The sequence below is a fragment of the Saccopteryx leptura genome, chromosome 4 (genome assembly GCF_036850995.1).
Source record: "Saccopteryx leptura isolate mSacLep1 chromosome 4, mSacLep1_pri_phased_curated, whole genome shotgun sequence".
NCBI lineage: Eukaryota > Metazoa > Chordata > Mammalia > Chiroptera > Emballonuridae > Saccopteryx > Saccopteryx leptura.
The window spans coordinates 210,850,681-210,877,873 of NC_089506.1; the positions used below are offsets into that span (position 1 = coordinate 210,850,681).

A 27,193-nucleotide genomic window follows, 5' to 3' on the forward strand; every position below is an offset into this window, starting at 1 on the left:
TGCAAGTGAACTTTTTAGGGATAACAAATTTGTGAGGGACAGAGCCATAAATGGCTATAAAAGAAGCTGGGTTCTACCTCACTTTTAATACTTAATGTCAGGAAGAGGGGCATGGGCTCCCAGCACACCCTGGAGTTGAGGCTTCTCTGGTGATTGGGCCCTGACCTTGGTGGACAGGGTCTGACCCAGTGGGGCTGTTCCTGTAGTCCTAAAGAATATAGGATTCAGTCACAGGTGTTCAGTTTCAAAACTGACATACTACTTATGGAGAAAATGTATAGAGATAGGGTTTTTTATATTAGCAAGGACCTTTATTAAGGAATGAAAAGAGTAGTTCCTTAAGATAAATGATGATTTCAGTCTTAGAAACCTGCTTTTTTTCTCTTCCTACTCTGCTAGAACATGGAACAAATCATGGTTCCATCTCGCTGTCAGGAAGACAGGGCCAAGCTTTCCTGACCAGTCTCCCATGAAGTGAAGGCTTAGTCAGATGGCTGGACCCTCTCCGAGGCGGGGTGTTTTCTAGTTCATAAAAATACAGAGAAAAAGATAACTTTGCCAACAACTCCACCAGATGACCGCAACCAAAGCTTAAATCTCAGGAGCATAAGGCCCACCCCCTTAGACAAGTGGCTGCCCTTCAGAGTAGAAACTGAGCTCAGTTTAAAAGTTGAATCAGTGACTGCGGATGACAGATTGGCGGGGGTTCGTTTAGTTTGTAGGTGCTCAGAGCCACCAGAAACAAACCAGTTCCGAGAATGCTGTGGCACAATGGTCGGTATAGAAACTGAGAGGCAGGAGAGCTGTGGATTTTAAGTAATAAGATGTCAGCCTGAGGAACTTTTACATCAAGCCAGATAGAAGGTGGGGCAGGCTGAATACTAAGATAACTTCTTTAAAAATCTGTGGCTCATAGCATAACAGATAGGAACCATCTGAACTTCCCTTTTTCTTTTCACCTGGCAATTATTGGCCCACTTCCCCCACATCTGAAACTCTGTAATATAGTAGTTGGAGAATTGAGCCAAAGGGATAGTGAAGGATCCCTGCTCTGGATACTTGGACTGAGCCAGCAGCGTCCCTCTGCCAGGGCTGGACGGTAGCTGTCCTAGAGAGCTCTGAGTAGATTCTCCTCCCCGGCACCAGCGTCAGCTCCCAGCCTATATACAGGTAACTCCTTTGGCGGCCGAGGCAGTGGGCTCCCATAGCAGGTCTCATGCACCGGAATTACAGACAATTGCATAAAAAGAAGCAGCTGGCTGCGTTGGGGTAGACAGCGCAGCTTGAGAGCCTCGTGCAGCATTTGGGAATGTTTTCAAGTTTTGAGAACAAAACCTATGTCTTATCTGCAAGTCTTTGCTGATGTCCATATGATAATCATTGCTTGAAATTAACTGAGAAATTCTAAATTATTTTCTTTGTGGTTTCTTCATTTTATTTTCCGAGTTGTGGTTTTTGGGTGTCTTGATTCCTGAATGGCTTAGACTTGAACCTCTAACATCTCTGTAATACTTAACTTAGCCTTTCTCAGGGTTTTGGGGTGGGGGAGCTTAGAACTTGTTTACTAATACTACTCACCAAGTCCAGATGGTGAAGCGAACCCACATCTTTTGACCCTGTTCTTGTCCTCACCTTTGGACTATGCTTACCTGTGTTCTCTCTCTCTTCCACCCAGGTCATTGTGTCTGCGAAGTCTGAGACACATACGTGAGGTGTTTGAGATTATTCATAGACTGGCTTCTTTAATATGATAGTTGCATGGTATGATTTTAATTTAAGGGGACAGCATATCAGAATTATGGAAGTTTTTGAAAATGTGAGGTTTTTAAACTCATTTGAGTAGAGTGTGATCTGAGGTTGGCTAACTGGAAGGTTTAGATTTACAAATGAAAAGATTTTGTAGGGGGCATATCAGAATATCAGGGTAAGTTAGCTGCTCTTGTACGTGCTGCAGGTGCAGCTAAACCAGCCAAGCAGTAGCTACCCACCTGAGCAAACTTGACAGACAAGGAAGTAATGAAGAAAACTGTCCAGGCAGTCAGAATAACCCTTGTTCTACAGCAGAGGTCTTTATTGTTGATTTGATGTTTTTAAAAAAGATAATACGTATTTATAGTTATCCCCCAAAGAACTCAAGCTGTATACCCTGAAAGGATTTCATTCATCTCTCCCTCAGCCCCCCAGTTCCCTGCCCAGGGTTATGCAGTGTTTCTTACCCACAGCCCTCTGGAGATAGTGTGTATGTAATCAAGAAGTTATATTTTTACACAAGTGGTAGCACAGGACACACCCTGCTCTGCATCCTGCTTTTTTCTACTAAGCCAAATATCTTAAGGGATCTTCCCTTTTGTACTTTGTAGTGAACTCACTGATTGCTACTTTGTTTTCAGGCGTTGACTTCTACAAACAATATGTAATTAACTTCCTTTTACATAAAAGCAAAGGCATGTACTTTAGACACAACTTGGCTAAGCTTGATTTTTCTGACTTCCCAGCCTACAGCAAGTTGGATGGAAAAGGTCCAGCTCCATGTAGGCATTAGGAAAATGACATGAGGGAAATCACAAATTGCAGCTTTATATCAAGGAAAGCAACAGCAGTCACTAAAAAAATATACAAACAACAGCACAACCACAAAAAGCCGCTAAAGCCTTACAACATTTAACCTAGAGTTACCCTGAATGTGCCTGGAAGGCATCATTTACCCCGTAATTATTTATTGAGCACCAGTTGCATGCCAGGCCTGCCTGCTGAGCCTCAGTGGTGCATTATTGAAGCCCCTGCTGAAAAGCATACCCTCTTTAAGGAGACAGGGTTTTGCAATACTATAGCCTTGAGAGAAAAAATTCTATTCAGACAGCCAAAGGGATTTCAGTTTGGTTTGCTTTCAGGAAGTAATCCTTCTGGGACTCTGGAGGGCTGGCTTTTTATTTGCCGTTTTTCTGATCTGACAGGACACTTCAACAACAGGTTGGTTTCTTATGTAGATTAGCATTTATGCTATCAGTTCATTTAGCAAATCATTTTTACTTTTCAAAGATAATCATAGAGGGCCTGACCAGGCGGTGGCACAGTGAAGAGAGCGTTGGACTGGGATGCGGAGGACCCAGGTTCCAGACCCCGAGGTCGCCAGCTTGAGCGCGGGCTCATCTGGTTTGAGCAAAGTTCACCAGCTTAGACCCAAGGTCGCTGGCTCGAGCAAGGGGTTACTCGGTCTGCTGAAGGCCCGCGGTCAAGGCACCTATGAGAAAGCAATCAATGAACAACTAAAGTGTCGCAAGGAAAAACTAATGATTGATGCTTCTCATCTCTCTCTGTTCCTGTCTGTCTGTCCCTATCCCTCTCTCTGACTCTCTCTCTGTCTCTGTAAAAAAAAAAAAGATCATAGAGGACATTTTCATTTTAGTATTTCAAATGCCAGTCTTGAGGTTGAATGGAATTTGACTGGACTGTTCTCCACATAGGCATGGATTTATTGGTGCTTCCTCCACAGATGTCCTTACCCTTTCACTTAGTGTGAATCAGGTTAATGTGGGAAGGCGGTAGGTATTAGGAGTCTTAGAGTGGGTTGTCCTATCTCAAGGGCTCCATGAAAACCACCACATTGGTCTTATACTAGAACTTGTGCAGAGCTCAGCTTCTGATCTGAAGCTCAGAAAAGGAAGACACCTGTCTTGAGGGCTGTGGTTCTTTAAGCTTAATTACTGATACTTGTGTCATATTCAAGCCACCAGTTAGTTTGACAGCTTAACTTGCTTTTCAGGACGTGTCTGTCTTTGTATCTGATTGCTCTGATGGCCTGTCCTTTAGAAACACTATATATGCAAGGAGGAGCAAGAAGGTCAGTTCAGTGGTGTATTTGCCAGGCAATGTGGGGTTGAAATTTAATTCCGGTTTGCCTACCTATAGATTGGATCTATTGGCTCAACTGTGTCAAATTTCAAACTTTAAAATGAATTGGTCACGAGAAGGGTACCTGCTTACCCCATCTGGTGGAAGCTCAGTGCAGTGAGACCAATGTCTGAGTCCCCTTTTATTGTCCATTTTGTCTAATGGTTTTTTGTTTTTGTTTTTTTAAGTGAAGGAGGTGAGATAGATTCCCACATGCACCCCGACCTGGATCCACCAGCAACCCCCACCTGGGGCCAATGCTCAGACCAACCGAGCTATCCTTAGTGCCTTGGCCAACATATGAACCAATCAAAAAACTGGCTGTGGGAGTTGAAGAGAGAGATAAGGGGGAGAGCATTTGGAAGAGAAGCAGATGGTCGCTTCTCATGTGTGCCCTGATAAGGGAATGAACCCGGGACGTCTGTATGCCAGGCCAATGCTCTATCCACTGAGCCAACTGGCCAGAGCCATTCTGTCTAGTTTTGTTTACCTATAGATAACATGGCTAGTTCTGGTTTGCTGTCACATTTGCAGGTTGATGGTCCCATGGCTGTTGGGTTTGTAGAGATCCATTGTCACAACTATTAGCACAACAATCCATGCACAGGTGTCTATTGGTCTATTGGTCGGTTGCCCGCACTATTTTTATGTAAGGGGTTAGCACTTTTACTAGGATTAGTGAAGATTCTCTAGCTTCCTCTGACAGAAAGAACCTTAAGTTAGTGTGATAACCCAGTTTCTATATCCTTAACCTGACCCATTTTTTCAGAAGGTTATACTGTGAAACCTGTGAATGTTATAGGGTAAAACATATAAATTAACTATTACCTTTGCCAACCATATAAAATTCTCTCCTTTGTACTGGGGAACTGAATGTCATTTAAGGAAACCACAAAAAGTCAGCTGGGGCAAGTTGTTCAGATAAGTATAGTTGGCCAAATATTCCAGAATTGACAGTCGAGGGCTTTTTTCACTTTCATGTGTTATGCACCAGTGGTAGGAGGCCTTCCTTTGTGACTGCTGCCCTTATTCCAAGCCATGTGTCACATGTTCTATGTGGTCAGTAGCCATGGATACAATCATTTATGAACAAATATAGACTCCCACAGTGGCAAATATCTGTAAGAGCAAAAGATTTTAAGTGTTGCATTTCTTTTTTCTTTTCTTTTTTTTTTTTTGTGTATTTTTCTGAAGCTGGAAACGGGGAGGCAGAGAGACAGACTCCCGCATGCGCCCGACGGGGATCTACCCGGCAGGCCCACCAGGGGGCGATGCTCTGCCCATCGGGGGCGTCACTGTTGTGACCAGAGCCACTCTAGCGCCTGAGGCAGAGGCCATGGAGCCATCCCCAGCGATTGGGCCATCTTTGCTCCAATGGAGCCTTGGCTACAGGAGGGGAAGCGAGAGAGAGGAAGGAGAGGGGGAGGGGTGGAGAAGCAGATGGGCGCTTCTCCTGTGTGCCCTGGCCGGGAATCGAACCCAGGACTTCCTCACACCAGGCCGACGCTCTACCACTGAGCCAACCGGCCAGGGCCTTAAATATTGCATTTCTTTAGTCCTCATAGCATCCCTGATTCTGAGCTGATTGACAGGTCATTGATCTGGTTTAGGTTATTGCTGAGCAGTGATGCTTCCAGGTGGCCTGCTTTTTTAGGATTCATGTGTGGCCATCTGTACTGTGTGGTGAGAAAGGGAGAGCATCTCCAGGTTTCCTTTGTTCTGAGTATGTGGCAGGTGTGTGTGGTTCAGTGTGAAAACCTGTTGAATAGGAGTGGAAATAATCTGATTTCATTTGGAGGATAGCCTGATTTTTCTTGTTGCTCTTCTTGGCATATAGCAAGAAAGTATAGTTTTAGGCTTAAGAGTTTGGAGTGGTCAATAGCATGTTTTTTGTTTGTTTTAAATGGCAAGCCTGTTTCAAAATCTAATTAAAGCAAGCCCTGCAGGTGGTGCACAGTGGATAGAGTGTTGGTCTGGGATGCTAAGGGCCCAGGTTTGAAACCCCAAGGACTCTGGCTTGAGTGTGGGCTCACCAGCTTGAGTGCGGTGTTGCTGACTTGAGCATGGGATCATAGACATGACCCCAAGGTCACTGGCTTGAGCCCAAAGGTCACTGGCTTGAAACCCAAGGTCGCTGGCTTGAGCAAGGGGTTACTGGCTCGGCTGGAGACCCCAGGTCAAGGTACATACGAGAAAACAATCAATGAACAACTAAAGTGCTGCAGCTATAAATTGGTACTTCTCATTTCTCTCCCTTCCTGCCTATCTGTCCCCCCCTTTCTCTCCCTCTCTCTCACTAAAAAAAAAAACAAAAAAAAACTAATTAAAGCAAATGGATATTTGCATTGCATTCTGCCAGGGTGAGGTCTTACTTTCTGGCATAGGCAGTGTGGATCATATCCTTCTGTGTGTGTTTTCTGCCAGTGCCTGGATCAAAGTGGAACAGCTAAAGCCATATCATGCACATAAGGAAGAAATGATAAAGATTAACAAGGGAAAACGATTCCAGCAAGCTGTGGATGCTGTGGAAGAGTTCCTCAGGAGAGCCAAAGGGAAGGAGCAGGTGAGAGGCTCCATGATTCTTGATTGATGCCAATGCCAGACCGGTTATTTTTGCATACTAACAGATTAAATGTCACCCAAACTCGAAACTCTCTTCTTACGAAATGCCAGTAGAGAGAGAGCTACTTCAATTTTCAGGTATCAGCGTTTTGGTAATCAGTTGGAAACTCCATGCATGTGGCTGACCTTTCTGGAATAGATTGTTGCTGTTAGGAAAGTCGCTTGGACCCAGGAGAAGTATTTGAGTACACTCCTTTTATAGCTTAGAGATTAGGAACATAGCCTCTGGGACCTATCCACTGCCTGGCATAAGTCCCACTTCTTAGCTTTGGGACTCTGGGCAAGTGATTTGATTTTTTCATTTTTAATCTGCTTCCCCAAATGTAAATGGAGATAACAGCGAAGCCTGTTTCATAGGGTTGTGCAGATAATGCATGTAAAATCCTTGTCATATGGCATGCATGGCTCATGTAAACAGTGGTGACAATGGCAGTGGCTATTGTGGTTACCATTATTATTATTAAACTTTCAGACATCATCCCACAGTTCTGCTGATGACAAGAATCGGCGTAATTCCAGTGAGGAGAGAAGTAGGCCAAACTCAGGTGATGAGAAGCGCAAGCTTAGCCTGTCTGAAGGGAAGGTGAAGAAGAACATGGGAGAAGGAAAGAAGAGGGTGTCTTCAGGCTCTTCAGAGAGAGGCTCCAAGTCCCCTCTGAAAAGATCCCAAGAGCAGAGTCCCCGGAAGCGGGGTCGGCCCCCAAAGGATGAGAAGGTTTGTTTTATCTCTGCAGCTTCTGGGATTAGGGACCTCCTTTTGTCTGCTGCAGAGTTGAGCTCTATAAAATGCTTCATTTTACTGAGTGAACCTAGAGTCCTGTGCTGAATGCTGTCCTAAGGAATCCTGCAGACCAGGGGGAGGGATTCAACCTGTATGCACAGGCGTGAAATAGGAACACAAGGCAGCGAAGGATCACGCGGTTTTTTGTTTTGTTTTGTTTTTCTTTTCTGAAGCTGGAAACGGGGAGAGACAGTCAGACAGACTCCCTCATGCGCCCGACCAGGATCCACCCGGCACGCCCACCAGGGGCGATGCTCTGCCCCTCCGAGGCGTCACTCTGCCGCGACCAGAGCCACTCTAGCGCCTGGGGCAGAGGCCAAGGAGCCATCCCCAGCGCCTGGGCCATCTTTGCTCCAATGGAGCCTTGGCTGCGGAGGGGAAGAGAGAGACAGAGAGGAAGGAGGGGGTGGGGGGTGGAGAAGCAAATGGGCGCTTCTCCTATGTGCCCTGGCCGGGAATCGAACCCGGGTCCCCCGCGCGCCAGGCCGACGCTCTACCGCTGAGCCAACCGGCCAGGGCTCACGCGTTTAACTAAATGCTCAAGTCAGGAGAACGATCCACCTGAGCAGCGGGTAAGGGCTGGCATTGGAAAGGGAAAGAAAGAAGGGAAGGCATTCTTGAGGGGGAGGCAGCTCCCATGGGCTTGATGTCAGTGTGGATAGTTTGTTTTATGTGAATTACAGGGAGAGGACAGGAAGGAAAGCAGAGAGATCAAAGTAGTTTTTCACTGGGTTGTGGAGAGCACTGAGGTCTACGTAGGCAATGTTGTATTGTCACGAAGTCCATAGGAGGTCATGAAGTTGTTTGCGCTGGGTGTATAGGTGGCTCCAGGCTGTGCGTTGGTAATCGTGGAGGGCAGAGAAGAAAGGCTTAAAACCAGTTATAAGGCTAACCCCAGATGTGTGTTCATAAGAGGCTATCTTAAGGGAGTGGTGGTAGCAAATATTGAAAGAAACTGAGAGGCGCTTCAGAGACTTCAGAGGGAGAGTTTGTAAGATTTAGCGACCGGTTATATATAGTGGGTGAAGAGAAATGGTCAAGAGAGATAATTTGAAGTTTGTGCATGAGGAAATGGTGATATTTTTCTTAAGAGCAGAAGAGTCGAGAAGAGCTGGCTTAGGGGGCAAGAGGACTAGTTCTGTTCTGAGTACGGTGCATTTGGGGTGTTGCTTAGACCATCAGGGAGGCTTAGAGTAGCAGGACAAAAATGTAGATGTGGGAAGTGAATATGTAGGAAGAATGTTGGACCCGGGAGATTTTTGTCAAGTCACAGGTGCCAAGAGAGGAGAATTTGAGATGAACTGGGTAGTCTGTCTAACATGGGAAACTGTGAGAACAGGATCAAGGGAGTAGAAGCCAGATGGCTGGCAGAAACAGTTGGGTGACGAGGCTGTGATGAAATGCTAGACATCAGATCGAGACTTGTAAATTCAGACACCAGCAAGACTAGACAGGTAATGGAAGCAAGTGGAGCCAACTCATGCAGAAAGCAGTGGCTCAAGCACGAGGTTCCCCGGCCTTGCCCCTTCGTGCTGAGAGCATTGGGGTGTCAGTGGCTGGGGATCTGGGGAGGTCATGCTTTGCCCAAGCGTTCCAGCCAGCATCTGCCAGATCATCGGGTTTTTCTCAAGAGAATCCGGAAATATATATTTTTATGTAATGTTCCAATTCTAAATATTCGTAGCTAACTCAGAATTTTAAAACACATATTCCAGAGGAACATCTCTGGGCTAGATTCAGCCTGTGGGCTGCCACTCTGTGACCTTTGTGTTATAGAAGGTCCTCTTGCTGTCAGATGACCTAAGAATAACAGTAGATGAGAGTGAACCTGGATGGGTAGGGACAGCCTCTAAGCGTAGGGAACTGCCAGCCCAAGACAAGGGTTAGGAATCTACCAGGCGCGGTGCGTGAACAACTTGTCAGGGGTGTGGTCTTACTGGATCCAGCTGAATGTATTTCCAGGGATCCAAGGGAATCTGAGCCTTCAGGTTTCATACCATTCTCCAAATTCACATTGTCTGCTTTCTTAAGCCATGGGTTTTGCCAACTCCTTTTTTGGCCCTAGAGAGAAATGTGACTGCTTTTTGGATAAAGAGAGGTAGAAAGAAGAGGTTAGGAGGAGGGCCTTTAGTTTAAATTGTAACTCCATGACTTGCTGTAGCTGTGCGCCCTTGACCACCTACCTTTGGCTCAGTTTCCTCCTCTGATCATTGAGAGTAATAAAGATACCTGCCTCTTAGGTTTGTCGTGAGAATTAAATGAGTAACACGAGCAAAGCACCCAGAACTGTGCCTGCAGCACATTACGCATTTGGTGTATGACGTGCCTTCATTATTTTCGGCAGTAGCCTGCCTTGCAGTGAGGGCGCTGTTTCAGTGCAAACCCGGAGGCCACCGCCAGGCTGCCTGCAGGGACTCCTCACAAGCTTCCAGTGAAGACAGTTCCCCCTTTGGTCTGAATTAGTAATTGGGGAGTTGGAACATTACTACTGTTCTCAGAGCCAGGTCTCCATCCAGGAGCTCTACCTGCTGTTGACCTTTAGGGGGTTTCTTTCTACAGGGTCTCCATGCTTGGCCTGGCCTCTAACGAAGGACTTGTCAGGAGAGGAAAGAGCATGGCTAGTCGTACTGGGAAGACACCGCGGTTTCCATTCAGACCATTGATCTTAATGAAGCGCCTTCCGGCATGTAGGAATGTGCAGCCTACGACTGATCCAGCCTGTAGTCTAAAAAGAGTGTGTGTTGCTATAGTAATTGTCATCTGGCTAGCAAGCTCCTCTCTGAAACAGAGTTGTAGCCTAGGCCCTAGGCTGATAACTGGGCAGAGCCCCAGATGATCACGGTTCTGGGCCATCTCTGTCCTGGGAGGATTAACGGAAAAGGCTGACCTGGGTGGTGGAGATGTCAATTACGTGCAGGCAGGCAAAGGCTGGGTTTGTGTCTAGACATTCATCCAAGTCCTGGGCTGAGAACTACAACTCTGGGTACAAAGCACCCTGACAGAATGGAACTGTCAGTCCCATGGCTCTCCTAAAATCCCAGACTACTGCAGAGAGCACCAATTGGGACTCGGGGTCTTCCTCTACTGCTAGAGGGGGAGCTGTGTTCTCTGCCTTACTCTTATTCTGTCATTTTAGTCTTGGGCAAGTCATTAAAGCTGTCCTGCCCCCCAGTCATAGGTGACCATTTACATTGAAATTAAATACAATTTAAAATTCAGTTTCTCATTCACACCAGCCTCATCGTGGTGGACTGGTGGCTGTAGAGTTAGTGGTGACATAGTGTATGTCCATCATGGCAGAAAATTCTTTCTTTTTCATTTATAGACAGAGGAAAAGGGGGGGAGAGAGAAGCATTCACTTACTGTTCCACTTTGTTCTGCATTCACTGGTTGCTTCCCATATGTGCAACCAGGGATCAAACCCACAACCTTATTTCAGGACGACACTTGAACTGACTGAGCTAACCAGCCAGGGCCATGGCAGAAAATTCTTTCTGGCAGTACTGCACTAGGTCTCTTTTCCCCAAACCTCTGTATCCAACAAATGTCTATTGAGCATTACTACCACAGGCCAGATGTCTGGAGATAAAGCGGCATGGAAGATAGGCCCCTGCTGTGTTCGTTTCTTCAGTAAATGTTGAAAACCAACTATGTGCCAGGAATGGTCCCAGCACGGGATCTAAAGTAAACAAATGGGTGAAGTTCCTATTTATAATAACAGACCTTGGAGGCAAATTCCCTGGGCTTGAGTTTCATCTACCACTCTCATTATTAGCTCTGTGACCTTAGGCAAGGCTACTGAAGTTCTCTCTATCTCAGCTTTCTCCTCTGTAAAATGGAGATGGTAATAGTTCTGTTTCATGAGGTTGTGGCAGTTATGTGAGAACATACATGTAAAATAGCACACTAATGTCTGGCACGTGGTAAACACTGTAAAACCATTTACTCTCACTATAGTCATCATCAACATCACATTCCAAGGAAGGAAGGTAAAGAGAGGTTAGGGACAGCACTGATAAGGTGACATTTCAATGAAGACCTAAATAAAGTAAGCGTATGAACTAAGTAGATAACTGTTGGGAGAGTGTTCCCAGCCATGCAAAGGCACGGAGGCAGCTGTATATTTGGTGTTTTGGGGAACTGGGGTAGAGGGATAAGGGGTGCTGGAGAGGCGTGAGGGGAGAGGAAGGAACAGGGTGAGGGTGTAGGTTAGCATGGAATGGGGGGTTGCAGCACAGGTAGGGCCCCATAGGCCACAACAACAAAGCCTCTGGCTTGACTGTGAGACAGGAAGCCAGTTTTTTTTGTTTGTTTATTTTTTTAATTTTTTTTAACACTTTTATTTTTTTTAATTTTATTTATTCATTTTTAGAGAGAAGACAGAGAAGGAGAGAGAGAAACAGAGAGAGAAGGGGGAGGAGCTGGAAGCATCAACTCCCATATGTGCCTTGACCAGGCAAGCCCAGGGTTTCGAACCAGCGACCTCAGCATTTGCAGGTCGACGCTTTATCCACTGCGCCACCACAGGTCAGGCCAGGAAGCCAGTTTTGACAGAGAAGCAGCATGCTTTTCGCTCTGGCTGCTCTGTACAGACTAGACTGTAAGCCTCCAGAGCAGAAATAGGAGACTTCTTTTGCTACAGTCCAAGTGACAGGCAGTGGCCTGAGCCTTGGGTGTTAGTGTGGGTGCTTAGATGAAGGGGTTGCAGATTTCCACTTATAAAGCCATAGTCATTGCTGATGGATTAGAAGAGAGAGGGGTTTAGAATCAAAAAGTACTCCAAGACCTGACCTGTGGTGACACAGTGGATAGGCATCAATCTGGAACGCTGAGCTCGCCAGTTCGAAACCCCCAGGCTTGCCGGGTCAAGGTACACACGAGGAGCAACTACTACTATGAGTTGATGCTTCATGCTCCTCCCCCGCACCCACCAAAATCAGTAAATAAAATCCTTAGTATATATATTTTTTATTTGAAAGAAGAAGAAAGAAGGGCTCCAAGGATCTTGGCCTGGTAGTATGGACATGCTGAGGTGGGAAGACTGGAGGGAACCATTTGGGCAGTGAAATCAGGAGTTCAGTTGGAAGCTGACCTGTGCTGGCGCAGTGGGTAAAGCATCGATCTGGAACGCTGAGGTCGCCAGTTCAAAACCACAAGCATGCCCAGTCGGTGCACATTACAAGAAGCAACAACATACCATAATTGATGCTGTCTGTCTCCCAGCCCTACTTTTCTCTCTCTCTCTCTCTCTCTCTCTCTAAAAAAAAAAAAGAAATTCACCTGGCCTGTGGTGGTGCAGTGGATAGATCATCAACTTGGAGTGCTGAGGTCATATGTTCAAAATGCTGGGCTTGACTGGTCAAGGCACATATGACAAGCAACCAAAGAACAACTAAAGTGAATCAACTATGAGTTAATACTCTTTACTTCCCCCATGCTCTCCTCTCTCTGTAAAATTAATAAATAAAACATCTTTAGCCTGACCTATGGTGGAGCAGTGGATAAAACGTCAACCTGGAATGCTGAGATTGCTGGTTCGCAATCCCAAGCTTGCCCAGTCTACGCATATGCGAGAAGCAACTACTTCAGGTTGATGCTTTCTGCACCCCCCTTCTCTCTCTTTCTCTCCTCTCTCTAAAATTAATAAGTAACATTCTTTTTAGAAACCTTTAAAGAGTTCAGTTAGGCATGTTGAGATTCCCACTAGATGTCCAACTAGAAATGTCAGGAGGGCCACTGGCCAGAAGATGGCAGACGAAGAAAGGGAGTTGGAGGTAAAGTCACTGGTGAAGGAGACAAGAAGAGACCAGTTGTAAAGCTGGAACAATGCTGCTTTGCCCAGGGTGTGCACTAGGCCCTTGAAGAGAAATAGTGTCATCCCGCTGGGTCCTCTCCATACATCAGTCTGGGTAGAGGAGCGGGGCTCTTGGCTCCAAGACCACCCTGAGGTCTAATACTTGCTCTGTCCTTCTGAAGCCAGTACTGTTTTCTTCATTATTCGCCATAAGGAATTTCTTCTGGGACCTGCTAGCTACACTGCATACCGAAATTGGGCTTTCCTCCATCACACATAAGAACATATTTTGTTATTTCAGGAACAGAGAAGAAAGGCTCACTCTGTGTTGATGAGAACTTGCCCTGTTTCTCCCAATGGATGGTCATCAGAACCATGGCTGGGCCTTGGGCTTGAATGGTTGCTGGACCCCGGAGCTAGCTAGGTGTTTAGTTTGGGTGGAATGTGACTAAAGGAGGCAGAGCAGTGAAGAGGTGCTTCCCAGTTTGGGGCACGAAGACATCTGCTACTGAGGTCGTCACAGTGTTTTGATGATATGCCTTTCCTGCTGTAGGATCTCACCATTCCGGAGTCCAGTACTGTGAAGGGGATGATGGCTGGACCCATGGCCGCATTTAAATGGCAGCCAACTGTGAGCGAGGTAAGGAGCATTCCTGCGGGCCAGGACACAGCTGGGCTCAAAGCTGGTTTCCTGGCCTGACTGTGATGTGCTTTTCCTTTTCCTCCTTTTCATGTTATGTGAAGCTTTTTTTTTTTAATTGCCGAACAGTACAGAAAGTGCAGGTCTTTACCCATGGGGGTGCTCACTGTTGAGTTTGATATTATTCAACCCCTTCTGGTACACCCACTAAACCGTCATTTATTAATTATATACCCGTGTGTAGTTTATTGTGGGGACTGGGGTTAATTTTTTTCACCTGATGATAAACACCCTGTTACTGTCTGTATGGACAACTAACTTATTCTTTCATTAGTATAGATGCAGTCTTTCTCTGTCACTGGGCTAAATCGTGAAGACCCTTTGAAAGGCCTGCATTCATTGCCACTTCATTTCTATTATTACCGATTCTGTGAGATAAAACACTCAAAAATCTGTTATCAGACAAAAGTAGGCCAAAACCATAAAACTGGAAGAGTCCTCAAAACCGATTTGACTTTGCCTGACCAGGTAGTGGCGCAGCAGATAGAGCGTCAGACTGGGATGCGGAGGATCCAGGTTCGAAACCCCGAGGTCGCCAGCTTGAGCGCGGGCTCATCTGGTTTGAGCAAAAGCTCACCAGCTTGAGCCCAAGGTCACTGTCTTGAGCAAGGGGTTACTCGGTCTGCTGAAGGCCCATGGTCAAGGCACATATGAGAAAGCAATCAATGAACAACTAAGGTGTTGCAACGAAAAGCTGATGATTGATGTTTCTCATCTCTCTCTGTTCCTGTCTGTCTGTCCCTATCTATCCCTCCCTCTGACCCTCTCTCTGTCTGTAAAAAAAAAAAAAAAATTTGATTTCACTTTGTCAGCTGTGTTATCCAACGTGACAGTTAATGCTGGACTTTAAAAATACTAATATGGGGGCCCTGGCCGGTTGGCTCAGCGGTAGAGCGTCGGCCTGGCGTGCGGGGAACCCGGGTTCGATTCCCGGCCAGGGCACATAGGAGAAGCGCCCATTTGCTTCTCCACCCCCACCCCCTCCTTCCTCTCTGTCTCTCTCTTCCCCTCCCGCAGCCAAGGCTCCATTGGAGCAAAGATGGCCAGGGCGCTGGGGATGGCTCCTTGGCCTCTGCCCCAGGCGCTAGAGTGGCTCTGGTCACGGCAGAGCGACGCCCCGGAGGGGCAGAGCATCGCCCCCTGGTGGGCAGAGCGTCGCCCCTGGTGGGCGTGCCGGGTGGGTCCCGGTCGGGCGCATGCGGGAGTCTGTCTGACTGTCTCTCCCTGTTTCCAGCTTCAGAAAAATACCAAAAAAAAATAAATAAATACTAATATGGGGCCTGACCAGGCGGTGGCGCAGTGAATAGAGCATCAGCCTGAGATGCTAGAGACCCAGGTTCACAACCCCGAAGTTGCTGGCTTGAGCACAGCGTCACTGGCTTGAGCATGGAATCGTGAACATGACCCCATGGTTGCTGGCTAAAACCCAAGGATCACTAGCTTGAGCAAGGGGTCACTGGCTCAGCTAGAGCCCCTCAGTCAAGGCACATAGGAGAAAACAATCAATTGACAACTAAGGTGCAGCTATGAGGTGATGCTTTTTTTCTCCCTTCCTGTTTATCTCTCTTAAAAAATAATAATAATAACTATTGTGAGCCCTGCCTGTTTGGCTAAGTGGATAGACCATTGGTCTGGCATATGGATGTCCTAGATTCAATCCTCAGTCAGGGCACGCATGAGAAATGACCATCTGCTTCTCTTCTCCTCCATCTCCCCTTTCTCTTCCTCTCTCACAGCCACTGGCTCGATTAGTTCAAACCTCGGCCCCAGGTGCTGAGGATAGCTGAGTTGGTCTGAGTGTCAGCCTCAGGAGCTAAAAATAGCTCAATTGATTTGAACACCAGCCCCAGACAGGTTGTTGGGTGGATTCCGGTCAGGATGCATGCGGGAGTCTGTCTCACTATCTCCTCTCCTCTCACTTAAAAAAAAACCACTAATATGTCTTTTACATATTTTCCCATGGTGTTATTGGAATAATTTGTATATTAACCTTGCATAAATATCTATGTGATGCTAGTTTTTTTTTTTTTAGCTGAAACAGAGGTAATTTACAAAAGGCTTAGACCAACAATGGGAAAAGAGTTTCTAGGCAGTTAGAAAATTAAGAGCAGCTCCTGGGGTGTTTTGGCCAGAGGAAAGCAGTTATCAGGCAAAAGTAAGTGACTTTTGGTGGAAGATGATTTGTTTTATTAAATAATTTTCTGATTTCGCCTAACCTGTGGTGGCACAGTGGATAAAGCATCGACCTGGAGTGCTCAGGTCACTGGTTCAAATCCCTGGGTTTGCCTGGTTAAGGCACATATGGGAGTTGATGCTTCCTGCTCCCCCCTTCCCTCTCTCTCTCTCTCTCTCTCTCTCTCTCTCTCTCTTTCTCTCTCTTCTCCCTCTAAAATAAATAAATGTTAAAAATATAAAATTTTTAAAAATAATAATTTTCTGGTTTCAGCCTGTTAAAGATGCAGACCCTCATTTTCATCACTTTCTGCTCAGCCAAACTGAGAAGGTGAGTTCTTTGAAGTTCTTAATCCTTGGTCAGGGGCTGGGCTAAGGGACAGTATTGCTCCACTGGAACCTTACTTTACTAATCTGAAAAGTTAGGCTCTACCTGTACTGCTGCCCAGAGCACTTAGTTAAAAAGTTACATAGCCCTGGCCTGTTGGCTCAGTGGTAGAGCGTCGGCCTGGCGTGCAGAAGTCCCTGGGTTCGATTCCCAGCCAGGGCACACAGGAGAAGCGCCCATCTGCTTCTCCACCCCTCCCCCTCTCCTTCCTCTCTGTCTCTCTCTTCCCCTCCCGCAGCCAAGGCTCCATTGGAGCAAAGATGGCCCGGGCACTGGGGATGGCTCCTTGGCCTCTGCCCCAGGCGCTAGAGTGGCTCTGGTCGCAACAGAGCGACGCCCCGGAGGGGCAGAGCATCGCCCCCTGGTGGGCAGAGCGTCGCCCCCTGGTGGGCATGTCGGGTGGATCCCGGTCGAGCGCATACAGGAGTCTGTCTGACTATCTCTCCCCGTTTCCAGCTTCAGGAAAAAAATATATATATACAAAAGTTACATAGGGGCCTACTCTGAATTAGGGGTTGTTAAGATTGAAAATACCACTCCTCCCCAAAAAAAATCTTTTAAAATTCATCAGCTGTGTGCTTGAGACATTTGTGGCTGCCTTCAGAGTCTAGGGCAGAAATCAAGCCTTGTGAGCTGTCAGCCGCCTGTGAGGTAGCCAGTGCTGCTGGGTGGACAGTCTAACCCTCCAGATGTGGAGGGAAAGTTTCCTAAAGTGACTGCATGGTCATGGGTTAGGCCAGTGGTGGTCAACCTGGTCCCCTATCGCCCACTAGTGGGCATTCCAGCTTTCATGGTGGGCGGTAGCGGAGTAACCAAAGTATAAATAAAAAGACAGATTTAACTATAGTAAGTTTTATAAAGATTTATTCTGCCAAACAGCGAAAATCTGACATAAAGTACTTGGTAAGTAATTATTATTATATGCTTTTTTATACAAAATATGTATTTCCCGATGGCTTTAGGCGACCCCTGTGTTTTGGTCGTTCGACCCCCGCCGGGGCCGCGACCCACAGGTTGAGAACCGCTGCCCTAGGGCATTTGCCAGGTGGATCCCAGTCGGGCACCTGCAGGAGTCTGTCTCTGTAGCTCCCCACTTCTCACTTAAGAAAAGTAAAAAAATAATAATAATAAATAATAAAAGTAATAATAAAGAGGATCTGCTGATAGGATGTGGCTTTGAAGTTGGGCAGAGCTGGGTTCCAAGCCCAGTTACACTGACCAGCTTTGTAATTCTGGGCACATGCCTTAACGCCTCTGATCCTGAATGTCATCGTCAGCAGAAGGACCTTGCTGAGTTGCATAAAGAATTGAATGAGGTAATGTGTTACCTTTCTGTGTCATCTGACACATTTCAATAAAATTGAACACCAAATAAGATTTCACTGTTAACATCCCACGTTAGGCCTAACTTTCTGGGTAAATTATAATGAAGACTGGTTAAATGTTCAGTTCAATAAGTGGTGATTTTTCCTCCCTCTTTCTTAGCCAGCTGTTTGTTACCAGGCAATCACAAAGAAGTTGAAAATATGTGAAGAGGTACGTAGCTTCCATAGCTCCCCGTTTTTGTCTCCTCCTGGGACCTTACCTTAGGCAGACTGACCTGATAATTTGTGCTTCCTTTCCCTAGGAGACTGGGTCCACCTCCATCCAGGCAGCAGACAGCACAGCTGTGAATGGCAGCATCACACCCACAGACAAAAAGTAGGACCTTTGATGCAAAGGCTTTCCTGTGTCTCTGGTTCTGGGAGGTGGGGGTGATCCCAGGGGAGCTCTTTAAAGGTTATTCCCCAGCCATTGCTGGGGCTGAATGTAAAGAAAGGTGCAAAGTTGTAATCCTTACTGATGACAGTTTGCCTAGGACATTGGTTCTCAACCTGTGGGTCGCAACCCTGGTGGGGGTTGAACGACCAAAACACAGGAGTTGCCTAAAGCCATCGGAAAATACGTATTTCTGATGGTTTTGGCCGCTGAGAAGCCGTGCTATACCGTCTGCAGCAGTGCTATTCAGCTTGAACGCACGCCATTATGGACGTGTGTTCCAAACTGAATGCCTGTGGTCATGTGCAGTCGTGATTGCATCATCCGTCCAGGGCCTAAGGGGCCGGGGAAGCAGAGGGAATGCTCCACAGTCCATAGCAGCGCGGCTGCTCGTCCATAGCAGTGCATTACGTGTGTCTGGCGCTTGCTGACGTCATCAGTGGGCGGGTGCAGCAAGCGCCAGAGGACAGAAGCCTAGGAGGTGGAGAGGCAAGAGAGCCTGCAAGACAGCCTGCTGGTATAAAAAAGGTTAATAATGTAAAAACAGTACACACACCATACACACAATACTGTGTAAGTATAAGGTGCTTTGTGTGTAATCATTACACCAGGGGTCCCCAAACTTTTTACACAGGGGGCCAGTTCACTGTCCCTCAGACTGTTGGAGGGCCAGACTATAAAAAAATATGAACAAATCCCTGTGCACATTGCACATATCTTATTTTAAAGTAAAAAAACAAAACGGGAACAAATACAATATTTAAAATAGAGAACGAGTAAATTTAAATCAACAAACTGACCAGTATATCAATGGGAACTATGCTCCTCTCACTGACCACCAATGAAAGAGGTGCCCCTTCTGGAAGTGCGGTGGGGGCCGGATAAATGGCCTCAGGGGGCCGCATGCGGCCCACGGGCCGTAGTTTGGGGACCCCTGCATTACACAGTATACAAAGCAGCTTACACTTATACAAAGCACCATACATTTACACAGTGTGAACTACATCGGTCTTATACTATAAGAGACCACTATAAGATGTAGTTCACACTGTTCCCCAATGTATAATTATCTCCCATATCTCCCACTATTTTCCCATATTCTGAATGAGAAAACTGCTGAAATCAGCGGTTTCTGACATTGAATCCGCCTCCTATTGATTTCATTGGGAGTGCAGCGGATTTTGTGGAAGAGAGCTCCCGAGAATCTCGGGTTACCACACAATCTGCTGCAGCCTCCTTTTGATTTCAATAAGAGGCGGAGAAATGACAGTTTCCAACACATTTCTTCCTCTCCTATTCAAGTCAATGGGAGGCTGCAGGAGATTCCGCTCAAATGTAGAGCACGTTGCTTAATTTTTTCCACACTAGAACTTTTCCTAGAGCAGAATAATTCCAAAGGTGGAATCCGCCACCCCCAATAGACTTTTATAGGAGGCAGATCTTTTACACTGCAGAATCTGCACAGCAGATTCCTCAGTGTGAGGCCTCAGTCTATTGGGGGTGGCGGATTCCACCTTTGGAATTATTCTGCTCTAGGAAAAGTTCTAGTGTGGAAAAAATTAAGCAACGTGCTCTACATTTGAGCGGAATCTGCTGCAGCCTCCCATTGACTTGAATAGGAGAGGAAGAAATGTGTCGGAACTGCATTTCTGCCGTACAGGGGATCTCTCTTCTGCGGAATCCACAGGTCCCCCATTGAAGTAAATGAGATGTGGATTCCACCACAGAAACCGCTGCTTTATAGTGTGAAAGAGCCCTGAAAGATACCATGCTGTGCAGAAACTGCAGTGTATCCTATGACAGAGTTCACACTGTTCTATATAGAAAACTTGCCACTAATCTGGAAAAAACAGATCCATTAGTTAAGCAGCTATTTATGGAATGGTAGCCCCAATACACTAGGTAAGGAGGTCCATTAGTAATAAATATTTCTCAATATATAATTAAATATTGTTTTTGTGATGAATCACTATGTTTAAATTATGTTTGATTTGTAGCAATGAGAATACATAATGCATATCAGGTATTTACATTCCGAATCATAACTGTAGCAAAATTACAGTTATGAGGTAGCCACCAAAATTATTTTTTGGTTTGGGGTCACCGCAACATGAGGAACTGTATTGCGGGGTCATGGCATTAGAAAGGTTGAGAACCACTGGCCTAGGAGTAAATTGACTTGTAGGAGACAGAGTTGTCCTTGCATGTATTTTGGGGTTGGCTTCCTAGGACTCTGGTGAGTCTGCGAGCAGGGAACACGTGTCTCTATGGTTCTCAGACTTTTCTGTGCCTCAGAATCACCTGGAAAGCCTGTGGTCAAACACTGGTTGTTGGACCCACACCTGGGTTTTCTCAGTAGGTCTGAGGTGTAGCCCGAAAATTTGTATTTTGGATAAGTTCCCAGATCTGCTGCTGCTAGTCAGGAGACCACACTTTAAGAACCCCTAGCTTGGTAGAACTATGATGGAAACCCTGACTGTGGGGGGTGAAAGATAAAGATATTTAGAATAAAGCCCATCTTCCTACCTTCTCTTGCTCGTCCTGCTGTCACCTCCCAGTCCTTCTCATGCATCTGCCTGCTACTTGCTCTCTGTCCCACTCAGGCAGGTGGGAAAGACTTGACTTTAGCTTGTCCCCAAACCTTAACTTGCACCCACACTCGCCTTTGCACTCTCTGTTGGCCAGTTGTGTTTCCAGAGTCGTGATGATGAACAAGATAGCCAAGTCCAAATCTCCTCTCTTCCAAACGGTTCTCTCTCGACTAGAAACAGTGCATCTTTTTCTTCATTCCTTATTTTTTGTGCTCTTGAAATCACTGATTCTACCAGTTATTTGGGGTGACTTCCCTTTGTAGGGAGGAAAGAGAGGCATGTTTTGTACTAATTAAAAGGGATATTGGTGTCACCCATTCATTTGATAGGGATTATGTTGGATTTAATAATAAAGATCCAGGACAGAGTCTCAGTGCTTTCACCCAAGGCCTGTATTATCCCAAAGTCACATACTTTTTTAATGTGAGCATGAAGCCAACTACAAAGTTAACAGTATTGTTCTCAATCCTGTAATCCACATTCTCCATCTTGTCTCAAGGGCATCATGAAGGATGGTCAGTTGCCATGTTAAAAACCCAGCAGTTTCATCCCTGGGCCAGTTGGGCATCCTAAACACCAAGAAGTGGGAAGAGAGTTACTTCTCAGGTTTAGGACCATAGGGGAAACTTGCACGAACACAGATAGCTATGAATGACAGAGATCTTGTTTTTAAGCTTTGGCTTGATACTTGGTGGACAAGGGGGCAATCTGGTGAGGAAGGTGGTGGACTCCATTTTGACATTTGATTCAAATAACATAGAACAAGAAGGAACAGAGAGAGTGTGATGAGGGGAACTCAGTGCAAGAGACAGTTTGCAGAAGTGGTTGCAGAGAGACTCCCCAGAGACCGAAAATACCAAAAGGATAACACAGGTCAAAGTGGAGGAGCTGCAGAGGATGTCTAGAGCTGAGAGAAAGCCTGGGGTGAAAACTAGAACGTGGTAAAAGAAAAGAAAGAGGCATTGTTTAGTCAAGTCATGTGCCAAGAAAGACAATAAAGAAGTATAGGAACCAAGAGCCCCGACCTGGTGGCGCAGTGGATAAAGCTTCAACCTAGAATGCTGAGGTCAGCAGTTCAAAACAACTGGCTTGACATGTGAGAAGCAACTACTCAGAGTTGATGCTCCTGCTCTTCCCTCTGCCCCCTTTCTCTCTCTCTCTCAAAAAAAAAAAAATCAATAAGTGAAAATAAATAAATTAATAATAATTTTAAAAGTGTAGGAACCAACTAAAGACATTTGTGCAAGGCAAAGTCATCTGAAAGTAATTTATTTTTTCTTTTTTAAAACATAGTGAATTGATACTTTTTAAAAAATATTTTATTTATTGATGTTACAGGAAGAAGAGGGGTAAGGAGTGAGAAGTATCAACTCATAATTGCCTCACTTGAGTTGCTCATTAATTGATTGTCATATGTGACTTGACCAGGCAAACCCAGGGTTTCAAACCGGTGACCTCCGCATTCCAGGTCGACACTTTGTCCACTGCACCACCACAGGCCAGGCAGCAGTAGTAATTAATAGCCCCCAAGTTCTCAGGGTTTCAGGAAGGAGCAGGCTTGGGAAGTGAAGGTAAGCAGAGCATAAGAAGGATTGAAATGGTCCTGTCGTTAGAAGGGTGTGGTGGAGAGCAGAGAATGGGATGGGCCAGCAGACAGTGGTAATGGGGACAGGTGCAGGAGAAGGCAGGCACGGGAGGAACTCACGCTGGGGAAGGTTGGTTGCAAAGATCAGGCAAAGCAGGCCCTGGCCGGTTGGCTCAGCGGTAGAGCGTCGGCCTAGCGTGCGGAGGACCCGGGTTCGATTCCCGGCCAGGGCACACAGGAGAAGCGCCCATTTGCTTCTCCACCCCTCCGCCGCGCTTTCCTCTCTGTCTCTCTCTTCCCCTCCCGCAGCCAAGGCTCCATTGGAGCAAAAATGGCCCGGGCGCTGGGGATGGCTCTGTGGCCTCTGCCTCAGGCGCTAGAGTGGCTCTGGTCGCAACATGGCGACGCCCAGGATGGGCAGAGCATCGCCCCCTGGTGGGCAGAGCGCCGCCCTCTGGTGGGGGCGTGCCGGGTGGATCCCGGTCGGGCGCATGCGGGAGTCTGTCTGACTGTCTCTCCCCATTTCCAGTTTCAGAAAAATGGAAAAAAAAAAAAAAAAAAAAAAGATCAGGCAAAGCTTTGAAGAAGAGGGACAAAGCTTAGGTCCTGGCCAGATAACTTGGTTGGTTAAAGCATTGTCCCAAAGTGCAGAGGTTGCTGATTCAATCCCTGGTCAGGGCACATACAGGAACAGCTCAGTGTTTCTCTCTCCCTCTCTCTGTTCTCTCTGTCCCCTCTCTCTTTCCCTCTTCCTCTCTCACTGAAATCAATAAATTTCAAAATAAAAAAAGAAGGCTGGCCTGTGGTGGCGCAGTGGATAGAGTGTTGACCTGGAATGCCAAAGTCACAGGTTCAAAACCCTGGGCTTACCCAGTCAAGACACATACGACAAGCAGCAAGCAAGGAATGAACTAAAGTGAAGCAACTATGAGTTGATACTTCTCACTACCTTTTTCTCTCTCTGTAAAATCAATAAAATATTTTTAAATAAATAAAAATTTAAAAAGGAAAAAGAGGGATAAGGCTTGTTTCTGCTGACAGGAAGAATGTGGGGGTAGCGTAGGTTTGGAGCCTGGAGAGGAAGGGAAGACTGGGGCCCTGATTTCTGCAGTTGAAGAAGGTGCTGACTCTGACACATCACTTCAGTTACTTGTCATGGATCCTGGTGTGCTGTCAAGTGGCATTTGAAAGCCTAGCGCTCAAAACTCTTGCAAAGCCAGAGACGAGTGTCTGCCTTCCCGCTGTCAGGGAATCGAAAGCTCAGACCCTCTGTCAAAGCAGCAAGGAAACAATTTGGAACACTTGCCCTAAGCAAGTGTCATACTTCTTTCTGTGGCAGTTAAGGGTTTAGAAATGCCCATTTAAATTTGGGAAGAGTGCTCGCTTCGGCAGCACATATACTAAAATTGGAATGGTACAGAGAAGATTAGCATGGCCCCTGCGCAAGGATGACACGCAAATTCGTGAAGCGTTCCATATTTTTAGGAGAATCTGACCTTGGGTGATGGGTATGCAACATAACTGAACAACAAGATAACCTGGACATGTTATCTTTGAATATATGTATCCTGATTTATTGATGTCGCCCCATTAAAAAACATATATATTTAAAAAATAAAATAATTAATTTGGTAAGACTCTTACACAGGAGAATAGTAAGAAAGGGCACAATCTTGCTCTGCACTCACAGTGTTAGGACACGGCTGAGTGGTGTTTCTGGTGCTCTGAAGTCCCACTCCAGGTTTAAAAGGAAGCAGATGCCTGACCAGGCAGTGGCGCAGTGGATAGAACGTTGGACTGGGATGTGGAAGGACCCAGGTTCGAGATCCTATGGTTGCCAGCTTGAGCGCGGGCTCATCTGGTTTGAGCAAAGCTCACCAGCTTGGACTCAAGGTCACTGGCTCAAGCAAGGGGTTACTTGGTCTGCTGAAGGCCCACGGTCAAAGCACATACGAGAAAGCAATCAATGAACAACTAAGGTGTTGCAACGAAAAACTAATGATTGATGCTTCTCATCTCTCTCTTTTCCTGTCTGTCCCTGTCTATCCCTCTCTCTAACTCTCTCTCTGTCTCTGTAAAAAAAATAAAATAAAAAATAAAAAATAAAAGGAAGCAGAGCCTGTGCTATATTCAGGACACCTTTCCCTGTCCCTTACCACTCCACCCTGAACTCATCAGTCTCTCTCTTTTTCAGGATAGGATTTTTGGGCCTCGGCCTCATGGGAAGTGGCATTGTCTCCAACTTGCTAAAAATGGGTCACACGGTGACTGTCTGGAACCGGACTGCAGAAAAAGTAAGCATTAATGAGTGGTGCTTGTCAGACAGGGTGGGACCATGCCTTGACCCATGGAGTTGGAGAAGCTAGGGATGGGAATGTCTTCCTGATGTCTTCACTCAGCATTCTGCACGTGCTAGGGTAGGAGAAGCCAAGCACTTACTCAGGCAGGTAGAGATATAGAGATATAGATAAATAAGCTGCAAGTATTAGTATAAAACTAAACATTTTAAATTCCCCAGGAGTATTAAATAAAGTGAAAATTCCTTCCTCCCTGCCATTTCCTGAGCTAGCTCATGTTAGATATTTGCATTTTTTTTCCATGCCCACAGAAATATGAGCATGTCTGTATTATTAATTCATTGATAAGGAATGCACATAGATAGATCTGCTTCCTCCTTTTCAGTGGCTGTACAGTCATTGGATTGTGCAGTACAGTGTTCTTCAGGGATATCAGCACTGTCTACATTGTCCAGTGTGGTAGCCACCAGCCACATGTGGCTCTTTAACACTTGAATCAAGGCTAGTATGACAGAAGAATTGAAATTTTTTTATAAAAGTATTTTACTTAAATGTTAAGAAGAAAATTATATGTACTTAAAAATCATTAAAAGTTCATATGTTGGCCCTGGCCGGTTGGCTCAGCAGTAGAGCGTCAACCCAGTGTGTGGAAGTCCCAGGTTTGATTTTGATTCCTGGTCAGGGCATACATGAGAAGCGACCATCTGCTTCTCTCCCCCTCCACCTTCTCTCTTTCTCTCTCTCTCTCTCTCTCTCTCTCATTCTCTCTTCCTCTCCTACAGCCATGGCTTGATTGATTCAAACACATTGGCCCCAGGTGCTGAGGATGGCTCCAAAGAGCCTCAGTCTCAGGTGCTAAAAATAGCTTGGTTGAAAGTGGTCCCAGATGGGCAGAGCATTGGACCCAGACAGGGGTTGCCGGATGAATCCCAGTTGGGGCACATGCAAGTGTCTGTCTCTGTATCTCCCTTCTCTCACTTTAAAAAAAAAAAATTCATATGTTAAAACCCAATAATTTACATAATTATAAAATCTAAAGTAATGGGGGCCTGGCCTGTGGTGGCACAGTGGATAAAGTATTGAGCTGGAACACTGAAGTCGCCAGTTTGAAACCCTGGGCTTGCCCAGTGGTCAAGGTACATATGGGAGTTGATGCTTTCTGCTCCTCTCCCCTTCTCTCTCTCTCTCTCTCTCTCTCCCTCCCTCTCTCCCCCTTCTCTCTTCTCTCCTCTGTAAAATAAATAAATAATCTTTAAATATATCTAAAGTAATGGGAATGCACAAAATACATGGTGGGGGCATTGGGGCAAGAGAGCAGAGAATTTTTTCTTTTTTTTTTTTTTTGCGTGAGAGGGAGAGATAGGCAATTGAGAAGCATCAACTTGGAGTTGCATCACTTTAGTTGTTCATTGATTGCTTTCTTATACGTGCCTTGACTGGGGGGTTCCAGCCGAGCCAGTGACCCTTTGCTCAAGCCAGCGACCTTGGGCTCAGGCCAGCAACCTTGAGATCATGTTGATGATCCTGCATTCAAGCCAGTCACTTGGGGTTTTGAACCTGGGACCCCAGCATCCCAGGTCTATGCTGTATCCACTGCGCAGCCACCAGTCATGCTCAGAAAAGGGAGAGTAATGAGGAGGTCTCGCCTAAGCAAAGGTGGAAATGTAATAATATAAAGTTACATACTAAAAGAACTAAAAGGCCAAGATATGGCCCTGACTGGTTGCTCAGTTGGTTAGAGCATTGTCCTGATGTACCAAGGTTTCAGGGTTGGTCTCCAGTCAGGGCACATACAGGAATCAACCATAATGCATAAATAAGTAGAACAAATAGATGTTTCTCTCCCTTCCACCCTCCCTCATACCCTCCCTCTTCTTCTCTTTCTCTAAAATCAAGAAATAAATTTTTACAAATGGATTAAAGGCCAAGATGCATGTGTGCTGTAGGAAAGACACAGAACCTCCAGGTAGCCTGGAGAGCCTGGGACTTCCTCTGGTAGAGATGGCTCGCTGTGAGTATGAGAAGGGTTGCACTACATTATGTTCAGAATGATAGAAATTTGAGAGAGTACTGAGCTCACTTCCTACCATATAAAATGTATTCCAGATATATTACTGACTTTTTTAACATAGATCTTTCTAAGCCTAGATGCATCGAAATCATTAAAGAAAAATGTGTATAGGTTTTCATTTTTTCTTTTTCTCAATTATAGTTTACAGTCGATATTATTTTGTAGTAGTTTCAAATATATAGCATAGTGGTTAGATAATCATATAGTTGACAAAGTGTTTTCCCCAATATTTCCAGTACCCACCTGGCACCATTCAAAAGGTGAACAGTTCAGCCCTGGCCAGTTGGCTCAGTAGTAGAGTGTTCGCCCAGTGTGTGGATGTCCCGCCAGTCAGAGCACACAGGAGAAGCGCCCATCTGCTTCTCCACCCCTCCCTCCCGCTTCTTTCTGTCTCTGTCTCTCTCTCTCTTCTCTCCTGCAGCCATGGCTCGACTGGAGCCAGTTGTCCCCGGGCTCCACGGCCTCCACCTCAGGCACTAAAAAATGGCTCCGGTTGCAACTGAGCAAGGGCCCCAGATGGGCAGAACATCGCCCTCTAGTGGG

General features: G+C 46.1%; 1 protein-coding gene and 1 non-coding gene across 3 annotated transcripts in view; both read left to right on the top strand.

The window, feature by feature from the left end:
* Positions 1-27,193, top strand: part of GLYR1 (glyoxylate reductase 1 homolog) — a 47,512-nt gene that overhangs the window by 4,640 nt on the left and 15,679 nt on the right. For both annotated transcript variants that reach the window (XM_066382678.1, XM_066382679.1), the window contains exons 4-10: positions 6,316-6,454; positions 6,986-7,228; positions 13,642-13,728; positions 16,235-16,291; positions 17,834-17,884; positions 17,976-18,049; positions 24,477-24,576. In XM_066382678.1, coding sequence (XP_066238775.1) covers positions 6,316-6,454; positions 6,986-7,228; positions 13,642-13,728; positions 16,235-16,291; positions 17,834-17,884; positions 17,976-18,049; positions 24,477-24,576 — 751 coding nt within the window. The remainder of the gene's footprint in view (positions 1-6,315; positions 6,455-6,985; positions 7,229-13,641; positions 13,729-16,234; positions 16,292-17,833; positions 17,885-17,975; positions 18,050-24,476; positions 24,577-27,193) is intronic.
* On the top strand, positions 23,659-23,765 carry LOC136404598 (U6 spliceosomal RNA). The gene has a single exon (XR_010751320.1). It is a non-coding gene; the product is annotated as a U6 spliceosomal RNA (small nuclear RNA).